At 43.6% G+C, this 11,323-nt stretch overlaps 1 protein-coding gene across 1 annotated transcript in view; it reads left to right on the top strand.

Moving 5' to 3' along the window:
* Positions 1-1,540: 1,540 nt before the first annotated feature.
* The window catches only part of Etf1 (eukaryotic translation termination factor 1), a 29,397-nt gene continuing 19,614 nt past the window's right edge, over positions 1,541-11,323 (top strand). The window contains exons 1-2 of the mRNA XM_070036104.1: positions 1,541-1,692; positions 1,852-1,955. Of these exons, the coding sequence (XP_069892205.1) occupies positions 1,870-1,955 (86 nt within the window). The 5' untranslated portion in view covers positions 1,541-1,692; positions 1,852-1,869. The remainder of the gene's footprint in view (positions 1,693-1,851; positions 1,956-11,323) is intronic.

Genomic DNA, 11,323 nt, shown 5'->3' with positions numbered 1-11,323 from the left:
GACATAACTACTTACATGTTCCGTGAGCAACCTGAAACTAGCCATAGGTGTTAGATGTTGGAAATTGAACCCAGCATTCCTATTCCCTGTTACTTCAAACTTAACAGAGCCAAAGATGAAATTCTCAATGACCATCTACAAAACCTGTTCCTCATATTTCCTAACTCAGTAATAGTAGTCTCATACTTTCGAAGCAATTCTTGCCATATAAATCCATTATCGATCCAGTGCTATCTATCCATTCTAGCCTTCATATATTATTCATTCACTTCTATTGGTACTGTCACTACCGTCTCCTAAAATACAATTGTCTTTTTCACATGATATAAGAGAGGCTTCCATTTTTGCCCAACAACCCAAGCAGGGCTGTTTTTAATGCCAAATCTAGCTTAAAGGGGCCCCACGTTTTCTCCCCATTTCCTGCCTTTGCTCCTACATTCTGGCTTTTTTTGTAGTTTCTCGAAATATGCGACGCTACCTCCTGACAAACTCGTATTCATCCCTTTAGGGTTCACTTTAATTGGGTCCCTCTATCACACTCCCAGAACACTGTGAATTACTTGTACAATTCTTTAACAAAAGTACTAAAAAAAAAAATCACAAGTGGTTATAAACCCAAATAAGACTGTAAGCTCCGAGTGCGCACTTTATCGGTACGGTTCACCTCTGTTATCTCCTGGAAAACAAGATGTAATACAATCTGGACTTCAAACATGCAAATGAACCCAACTGAGACGAGGAGAAGCGAAGCTAATTAAACACCTTAATTCGAAAAGGAAAAGTCTCAACGTACACAGCTGCCCATTTCGCTTCAACGCCTTCCCCACTTTCACTCCATAACAGTTCAGACCAAAACCACATCTAGAGTCCAATACCCCAAGGCTCCAACCTCAGGTAACCCCTCCTTTCTTGAACCCCGGAAAGTTCCAAGTCCACAGTGACTCCACATTAGCACTAGAGCGATATGAAACCTTTCTCCTTGGCCCCCGCAGGGGAGAGCCCCGGCCTAGCCCGACCGAGGCTCCACTACCCCGACCCATTGGCCGGGACTCAACGTGACGCTCACGGGCCTCAGCGCTTCGTCAGCAAAGAAGTCGCTCCGCGCGACACGCTTCTTTGAGGCCTCTCCAGAGACGGTCAACGCGCGCTCTGCGGCCGCAATGTCCAGTCCTCGCACCGCCAAGTTTCAAGACGGCCACTCGGCTCATGGAGGAGAAACGGAAAATCCGACCCCCGTGTCTCGCCCTTTAAGAACAACCCCCCCATTAGAGCCTGACGGAGTTCAAGTCAATCCTCGCGAGAGCTACCGGCTTCCGCCCGCTTCCTCCTTTCGGCTCGCCGGGACGGAAGGAAAGCGGAATTTCCCGCCCCCGATCTCTACCTCACAAGGCAGCGCGGCCCCATCTGCGACCAATCAGCGGGCCCGTTGTAGACCGCGACGCCGAGGACCAATGGAAAGTCGCGGCGCGCGCAGAGCTTCCCTTCCTCCGCGCCGGCCCACTCCCTTCCGCCCGCCGCCTTCCACTCCGCCCCTAGCTGAGGAAGTGAGATCACAGGCCCCATGTGAGCGGATTGCAACACATGCAGCTGCCTGGAGAGAGGGAGCCGGTGTCCTACGTCAGAGCCGCCGCCGCCGCCGCGGAGCCGCCGCCGGGGAGAAGCAGCCGCTGCCGCCCAGGACTGGGCCCTTAGGTGAGGCAGGACAAGGAAAGGCCAGCAGCCTACGCGGCCTGCCGCTTTGGCCAGAAAAGGAGGGCCTCTCGGGGGTGGCGAGGAAGGGGGCCGCTCTGCCCCAGCGGCGGCGCTAACTCTGTGGTCTTGGTGTCTCCGGGCCCCGCCGGGCCGCTCTAGGGAGGAGGAGGCGAGAAGATGGCGGACGACCCCAGTGCTGCCGACAGGAACGTGGAAATTTGGAAGATCAAGAAGCTCATTAAGAGCTTGGAGGCGGCCCGCGGGTGAGCGCCGCGTCCGGCCCCCCTGTGCCCTCTTGGATTCCGGACCCCTCAGGATGGCCGCCCCCGCGCCGCATGGAGGGATTGGGAGAACCAGGCACTAGCCAACTCCCGCCTTCTGGACCTCTGGGTAGTAGCTTCTGACTTGAGGGTGTGAGTCGGTACGGCGGGCCAGAACAGGGTCCTTAACACCTCTTGGGGGTGTGGGGCCCGCTCTTCCAAGGTTCAGACTACTCGGGCACCCTTCGTGATTGAAAAGCCGCCGCTACTTTTGTACTTCCCTCGGGTCTTTAAGTCCAGCTCCTCCTCCTTCTGGCCTTTGGTACTGCCACCGACTCGGGTGCTTTTGGAAGGGAGTAGTCAGTCGGCTTTCTTTCACGAATGCCCTTCCTTCCCTGATTTCCTTTCTTCCCCTCCGTACACCTTCTTCAGCCAAGCCTCATTAAAATGGCCTCCCCCTTCGGGACTTCTAAGTCCTCTGTGGGTGAAGTTTGGAAGGGATAGGAAGGAAAGGTGACATCCTTCTCCTGGTGCTCCCTGTCTGATTGCTCTGCATCTTCTACTTCTCCCAAGATGACTTCCTCTGAGTCCTCTAATTACCCCGGAGCTTCCTGGTTTTAAGCTGTTCCAGGACCCGCCTATAAACTGAAAATGCCAACGTGTGCTGGGGGCGGGGGAGGGGGGGTGCGGCGTGGATTGATTTTAGTTGACTTAGTTGTATGTATATTCAAGAGAAATACACCTAATGAACTCTTAGGTGTGAACCAGAATAGAGGATCCTATTGGCTTTTCTGTGAAACTTCTTGGGATATCATTGTGGAAGTGCCTGGTGTACTACTTGTTCAAGTTCAGAACTAAATTAAGTAAGTGCTCAGTCTTCTCTTGGTAAGTTTTGATAAGAAACTGTAGGTGTGTCCATTCTGGCAAGAGTAAGCTAGATTTAGAATGGCTGTTTGTGTTATTTTTTTATGGTGCTCATTTTAGGAAGGTGTGCCATAGGATTCCTGTGTCTTGCCCATTTAGAGAAACTTTTTACTTGCCAGAAGTGGCCACCATGTGGAAAGTTGATTTCAGCACAAAAATTCTGATTTTCACTATAAGGTGGTTGTGGATTTGCAGTGATGGGATGAACACCTATCTAAGCTCCTTGTTACTTTAATGAAATGGATTGTGCATGATTTTGCCAAAAGCACGGGGTTAGCAAGGTGGACTTGCCATGGTGTTTTTTTACTAATAAATTAGCAAAGGTTTCTGTTAGGGATTAGGCTTCTGAAAATTTGCCCTTGTTCAGTGTCTTGGTCCTTTGCTCGCTCCTTTGGAGTACTGAAGAAAAATATGAAGGTAGCACCTTAATTTTTATTCCTTAGGTTTTTCTTTAGATTTAATAGAATATGCAGGCCTACTTATTATCATGAGAACTTCTGCCACATGATAGTGAAAACTTGCCATATGTGAGAATGCTATGGAGAAATTGTATATAGGTCATGAGCCATGATGGTGACAAGAAATAGCTAGGTGCTCTTTTCCTCCTGGGATTTTGGATTATTACATTCTCCTAAAGCAGCTTAAAATTCAAATTTATCACTGTAGTTTGCCTGTTGTCTGAAGTACATTGAATATAACACAAGTAAATTTCTTCCTGTTTGATGAAATTCATCTTTAAATTTGTTTTTAGATTATTATTTAACCACTTGAAAATTTTAAGCCCCACTTTTTAAAGCTTTTTGAAGGCTTTGTCTTCATTTAGCAAAGTTCAATAAAGTTTGAAGAATGCTAAATAATAAAGTTCTTCGGCACAGCCTGCCTTCCAAGTGATAATTTGAGCATTTTAAAGATGATTAAGCTATCTAAAATAGCTAAGGACTCCTCCAAATAGTTTGATTAATAATCATGTCCTGCTTTGCTTTTAGTTAGAATTTGGTTGTGTCTTGAGCCCATGAAATCTTTAAATCTTGGTTTTTTGTTTTTTTGGTAGGGGGGGTGGGGATTGGTCATAGGGCTTGAACTTTGGGCCTGGGCGCTTTCCCTGATCTCTTTAGCTCAAGACAAGCACTCTACCACTTGAGCCACAGCCCCACTTCTGGCTTTTTCTGAGTGGTTTATTGGAGTTAAGTAAGAGTCTCATGGACCTTCCTGCCCCAGCTGGCTTTGGACCATGATCCTCTGATCTCGGCCTTCTGAGTAGCCAGGACTACAGGCATGAACCTCAAGTGCCCGGCAAAATCTTGGCCTTTTTGACCAGAGTCTCAAAAGTGTATCTTACATGTTTAGACATTTGCTTGCATAGACAAATTTCTTTTAGAGAAAAGCAGAATATTATTTTCATTGCTGAGTTGTGGTGTGATGAGCTTTAAAGACAAAAGGGCAAAGTGAATCTGTGCTTGGGGGGTATACAGTGTAATTTTGGAGAGAAACAGGCAGGATACTGAAAAGCTGATGGAGTCACAAAATAATTTTGCAAGTTAAAAAGATACTTCCACTAGCAATTTCAAATTCTGGGCTTGAGAATTAAGGATTATTTGGGGGGACTTTTTTGGATTTTTTGTTTGTGTTGGTTCTGGGGCTTGAGCTCAGGGCCTGGGTGCTGTTCCTAAGCTTTTTTTCTCAAGGCTAGCTTGTGAGCCTTAGCTCCACTTCCAGCTTTTTGCTGGCTAATTGGAGGTGAGAGTCTCAAGGACTTTTCTACCTGGGCTGGTTTTGAGTCACCATCCTCAAGATCTCAGTGTCCTGAGTAGCTGGGATTACAGGTGTGAGCCGCCAGCACCCAATTAATTGGTTTGTTTTTAACAGTACATTTTAGTGTTTGCTAGAATAAGGGTAATTTTGTGATTTAGTTAAGGTATTTAGTTAAGGTTATCTTTTGATATATAGCTCAAATGTAAGAACTACCTTAAAATAGACTCACAAAATGTAATTAAGCAGAGAGAGGTAGCAGAAAAACGTATTGAGCAATTAGTGTATTACAGATTCTTCAAAGCAGTGTCAATCTTCTCAATCATAAATATTCCACTATTTGGTAGATAAGGCAGCTGGGGCCATGAGGTTAGATAACCCACCATCCAAAATATCACATAGCAAAACCATAACAAAGTCTAGTCATGGAACCCATGTGTTAATTTTGTAATTGGGTAAAGCGTACCTATTTTGGTTTCACTTATGTGTTGTTTAATGTTAGTAAAGTAACCAACTAGTTCTTTTACTATATATCAATTTCAGTTAAAGTTGATATTAGTTTATTTCTATTTGTGATTGTTCTTGGTATATTCTCCACAGTTGGATTAGGAGGACAAATGTGTACTTAGCCAAAACTGGAACTAGGACTATGTTGAGTTGAACCATGGGTGGTTTCAAATAAAGAAAGCAGGTTATATTACAAGAAAGTAGGTGGGAATACTTTTTCCTACCTGAGTAAGCAAAAGGTAGCCCAAGAAATAGTGTTGGAAGTTTTTTAGTTTTCAGATATTAAAATAACTATAGTCTATTTTAACCAAGGACAATGGTAAATATAAGCAGAAAACTTTGGTTGTGTCAGGAAGTCTTAGAATATTTTTTTGCCTACCTTCACCAGAGAACTTTATATATTTTAAATATAAGTTAATTTTATACATACTTTGAGTAAGAGTGTGATAAATGTTTGAGTATCTTCCCTAAGTGAAAAGTCATTGATTGATCATCACCTAACTTACAGTAAAAAGAATATTCTCAAACCATTGATTTTCAGGCACTTTTATTTTTCCTTTATTTTTGAAGGGGTGGAGTTGTATGTGTTTGGCTTATAATCCTCAGAACTACAAAGAAGAAAATCCATGAATTGATATGTTGTAGTCCCCTGTGCTAGGACAGTGTTTCGTTGTGAAAATCTAAAATAATTAGCTTTACAGCAGAGTTAAATGGTCTTAGATCCTGTTTGAAGAGCAGGAAGGAAAAATTTTCCTTCCTATTCCTGGATCTATGGAGCTGAGAACTTGGACAGCAGAAATTTCTACTGAGTCTAGCCTATCATCCATAGATCACAGGATGGAATCTCCTAAATATGTTCTGTAGGTGTCTTTTCATTCTTCAGTAGTTTGCTATCCTAGGGAGGGAGAGAAGAGATCAAAAAAGTTTGGACTCTTGCCAGTCCTGAGGCTTGAACTCAGGGCTTGGGCACTGTCCCTGAGCTTTTTTTGTTCAAGGCTAGCACTCTACCATTTGAGCCACAGCACCACTTCCAGCCTTTTCTGTTTATGCGGTACTGAGGAATCAAACTTAGGGTTTCATGCATGCTAGTCAAGCACTTTACCACTAAGCCACATTCCCAGCCCCAGACTCTTTCAACAGGGTAAAAATTAGGAGGATGAGACCTTTTCTCACTGAGGCATTATCTTCAAAGAACATGTTAAAGGTGCCTCTGATAACAGCTTTATCCTATCCCTAACACATTTTGGGCCCTTCCCTACTGTCCTTTTCACAATCCTTCCTACCAGATTCAAAACATGGTAACTGCTTCTTGACTTGTAGGTAACCTTCTGGATGTGGGCGTGCGTGCGTGCGTGAGTGCGTGTGTACACATTACCCAACTAGCACAGTAGTCTTCTAATTTCTTCCGTTGTTTCCTTTAAGTAAATATTTCTTCTGTTCTTTTCCTGTCATATCTTTCTGTTTGCAGCATTAGTAGTCATAGACCTACCCCATGCTAAGCAAGCATTCTACCGTTGAACTACACCTCTAATCTCTGTGCCATGTATGACCTACAGTTTAAGTTTTCTCTATGAAAATGTAAGCCTGTAAATGCACTTTGACTATTAACTAGTCATCTAACAAGCTTCATCAAACATGTGCTAACAGGCTGTCCTAAAAACATAAAGCTTTCATGCATGTTGATTTGTTTTTCTTATTTAGTCTTAGGAAGTAAATCCAGGATATAGTAAGCACTTACTCTAACAGAGCTACACCCCCTCAAACTTCTGTTTTATTTGGGGAGTTTGTTGGTGTTGGAATCAAATTGGTTGCTAGAGCTTCTTGAATGTTGGGCAGAAAGAATACAACTGAGCTACATCCTTCACTCCCAAAATTCGTTCTTGATTAAAAATCAGTCTACAGTTGGATCCAGAAGCTTTAAAAAAAAGTAGTTGAGGTAGTTGTTGGTTCTCCGGATAGTCGAATAGTACAGAGCAATTACATGTATTCTTTGTTGGTCAGGTTGGCCTGACAGAATTTAAGACAGTGCCATTCAGTACAAGTTTCTTCTCAGTCTAAATTAGTAAGAAATAAAAGTGTGAGCTTGGAGGTGTGGCTAAAGTGGTGGAGTGTCCGTGTGAGTGGAAAAAGCCAAGTGAGTGTTCAAAGCCTCTGAGGTCAAGCCCCCAGTACCAGCACTAGACAACAAAAATAAATGAAAATATATTTATTTTGATCTTCAAACTAATGTTTTCACTGAAAAGTTTGGTGCTATTTTCTTTTATTCCACTTGAGAGAAGAGCAATCAAGAAAAAACATTTAGAGGTCAAATAGCATTTTTCTTAAACCCCCTGATGGTAGTGGGGATTGAACTCAGGATCTTAGACTTTTTTTTCGGTCATGGGGCTTGAACTCTGGGCCTGGGCAATGTCCCTCAGCTCTTTAGCTCAAGGTGAGCTAAAGAGCACATGTGAGTCACAGCACCACTTCAGTTTTCGGGTGATTTATTGGAGATAAGAGTCTCATGGACTTTCCTGCCTGGGCTGGCTTTGGACCACAGTCCTCAAATCTCAGCCTCCTGAGTAGCTAGGATTACAGGCATGAGCCACTGGCACCCAGCTTGGGTCTTAGACTTTTGGGCATGCTGAAACATGTGTGCGTGTGTGTGTGCGTGTGCGTGTGCGTGTGTGTGTGTCAGCCTGGGTGCTGTCCCTACCACTTGAATCACTGCTCCATTTCTGGCCCTTTTGGGGGTAGTTTATTAGCGATAAGGATCTTGTGGCATTTCCTGCTGGGGCTGGCTTCAAACTGATATCCTCATATCTCAGCCTGCTCTGAGATTCTAGGATTACAGGCATGAGCCACTGGTGCCCAGCTTTTTTTGCTCAAAGCTGGTGTGCTACTTCTTGAGCTATGGCTCCATTTCTGGCTTTTTGGTGGTTAATTGGAGATAAGGGTCTCCCAGATTTTCCAGCCTGGGCTGACTCTGAACCACGATCCTCAGATCTCAACCTCCTGAGTAGCTAGGATTATAAGCATGAGCCTGGCCCCCTAGCCCATTTTTTGCTTTGCTTTTCAGGTAGGAGCTCACTTTTTTTGCTGGGGCCAGTCTCAAACTGAAATTCTCCTACCCATGCCTCTGGTAACCTCTGGCATAACTGGGATCACAGGTATATGACACCACATTGGGTTTGTCTATTGTTTTAAAGTATTTATTTATTTATTTATTTATTTATTTATTTATTTATTTATTTATTTATTTATTGGTCTGGGTGAGCCACAAACCTCAGTCCTCCAGAATAGCTAGGATTACAGTCACAATCTGCTTCACCTGGCTAGCATGTATTTTTGCCATCTCATTATTGATCATTTCATGAATGAAGAAATTGAAGTCCAGAGGGAGTAAGTCATTTACCCAAATTCTAGTCCATTTAAAAGGCAGTATCTGGTTCTTTTCTCACTCAAAAGTTGTGAGCCCATTAGCAAACTGCCTTGGCTCTTTGTTTCTTTTGCTAAGTAGACTCATCTTTTCTTTTCTTAGAGGAGGGTTTTGTCCAAGGAGATTTCTAGAGGGAGCAGGTATGTGAAGACCAGGAGCAAAGATAAAACAAGCATGCTTTTTGCACATCTATCCTACAAAGAACTTGGGTGTGAAACATGTTTATTCTTAATGAGCACTGACGGTGATGAAAGGAATGATTTACTGCAAAATCCCTCCCTAGTAGCTTAGTTGTGTATTAAAAAGGTGATTAACAGGATGGTTATGACTTTAGTTTTGTTTGAAAAATATAAAGTCCTGTGTAGGACATAGGTAGTGAGTCCCCAACATAGGTTGTGGTTATTATCTCCTGGCGTGAACTCTTGTGAGAAAAATAGAGAAATTTTCCAGCTTTCCTCTTCCTGATGGAATATTCCACTAGGTAGTTATGTGAAATTCTTTTAGTTAGATGCCTATGATTGTAGAAAAGTGCTTTTCTACTAGATGTACTTTTTTTTTTTTAAGATGACTGAGTAATTGTGTTTTTCAGAATAAGATTTTTGCAAAGTTTCTGCTGAAAAATGTGCTGGAAAAAGCACATTTGGCTGCTGTACAGGGCAGACTACTTAATGTTTTATTGTTTGACTCTTGATATTTCTCCTAGCTGGTAGTAGTATCTAATCTTAAGGTCACTCAAACCAATTTTGGCAAATCTTGTATTTCCTTTGAGGAGTTAAGAGAACTTTGCACCCTAATTGGGTATTCTTCGTGAGCTTTTATTAAAGAAATAAATAAAAATAGTCTCAGGGGCTGGGAAGGTGGCTCAGTGGTAAAGTGCTTGCCTTGCATGCATGAAGCCCTGGGTTTGATTCCTCAGCACCACATAAGCAGAAAAAGCTGGAAGTGGGGCTGAGGCTCAAGTGGTAAAGCGCTAGTCTACAGCTGAAGAGCTCAGGGACAGCGCCCAGGCCCAGAGTTCAGGCCCCACGACCAACAGAAAAAAAAAAAGAAGAAGAAAAATAGTCTCAGCTTTCCCCTACTAGCAATAGTGGAAATGAGGTGGCATTAAGGTAAGGATCAACAAAAACTTCAAGGCCAGCCTGTGCTATCTGTGTCATGTGTTTATAAGAATACATACTATAGACCAGCACTGGTGGCTCAAATGATAGCACACTGGCTTTGAGCACAAACACTCAGGGTCAATGCCCAGGACCTAGCTAGCACTGGGCTAAAGGGGAAAAAAAGAATATATAGTATATATGTGGCTCAAGTAGTAGAGTGCCAACAGTGAGTAAAAAAGCTAAGTGAGAGCAAAGTCAAAAGTGGAAGTGTGGCTTAAATGGTAGAGGTTTAGCTGTAATTGAAAAAGCTAAGGGAAGGCATGAGGCCCTGAGTTCAAGCCCCAATATAAACATTTTCTCTCTCTCTCTCTCTCTCTCTCTCTCTCTCTCACTCACACACACACACACACACACACAGGTATTTATAGGGAAGTATCTATTTTTGTTGTCAGGATTACCTTCTAATTCTTCAAATGTTTGATCTTCAATATGTGCTATAATAGTTTTTGCCCTCAAGGGCCAGGTACAGTGGCTCATGCCTGTAATCCTAGCTACTCCAGACTTACTGGGTTCTAAGGATGTAGGTTCCAAGCCAACCTAGAGAGAAGAAAACCTATGAGACTCTTATCTCCCATTAACCAGTAAAAAGCAGGAAGTAGAGCTGTGACTCAAGTGGTAGAATGGCAGCCTTGAACAGAACAAGCTAAGGGATGGCACCCAGGCCCTGAGTATAAGCACCACTACCAGCACCAAAAAAAGCATACATACATACCTAGTCTAAATAATGTGTTTCACTTTTTTTTTTTTTTGCCAGTTGTGGGACCTGAACTCAGCCTGGGCACTGTCCCTCAGCTCTTCAGCTCAAGGCAAGCACTCTACCATTGAGCCACCTTCCCAGTCCAGTGTTTCACTTTTTGTTACCTCATGAAAGAGAAAACAAAAGTCAGATATCAAGCCTCTTTGAAGCAACTGATACAAGTTAGTGACCTTGGGTATATAAAAATACTGAATCCAGGGGCTGGGAAGGTGGCTCAGTGGTAGAGTTCTTGCCTTGCATTCATGAGGCCCTGGGTTCGATTCCTCAGCACCACTTAAGCAAAAAGAAAAAAGCCAGAAGTGGCGCTGTGGCTCAAGTGGTAGAGCGCTAGCCTTGAGCTGAAGAGTTGAGGGACAGCGCTTAGGCCCAGAGTTCAGGCCCCACGACTGGACCCAAAAAAATTTAAAAATTAAAAAAAATACTGAATCCAGGGGCTGGGAAGGTGGGTCAGTGGTAGAGCGCTTGCTTGCCTTGCACACATGAGGCCCTGGGTTCGATTCCTCAGCACCACATAAGCAAAAATAAAAAAGCCGGAAGTGGTGCTGTGGCTCAGATGGTAAAGTGCTCCCCTTGAGCTGAAGAGCTGAGGGACAGCACCCAGGCCCAGAGTTCGGGCCCCATAACCGGACCCCCCAAAAAAAAATACTGAATCCATGCTACAAATGTAGGATAAAGCCGCTTAAGTTTGGTTTTAGGTTTTAGGTTTTGTTTTCTGTTTCAGGATTACCTTCTAATTCTTCAAATGTTTGATCTTCAATATGTGCTATAATAGTTTTTGCCCTCAAGGGTGCTGTCCTGAGCTCTTCAGCTCAAGGGAAGCGCTCTACCACTTGAGCCACAGCACCACTTCTGTTTC

Source organism: Dipodomys merriami, unplaced genomic scaffold (genome assembly GCF_024711535.1).
Source record: "Dipodomys merriami isolate MVZ:Mamm:240054 unplaced genomic scaffold, mDipMer1.0.p SCAF_27, whole genome shotgun sequence".
Lineage (NCBI taxonomy): Eukaryota > Metazoa > Chordata > Mammalia > Rodentia > Heteromyidae > Dipodomys > Dipodomys merriami.
The sequence above is the reverse complement of the archived record's forward strand: the minus strand, read 5'-3'. Positions and strand labels throughout refer to the sequence as shown.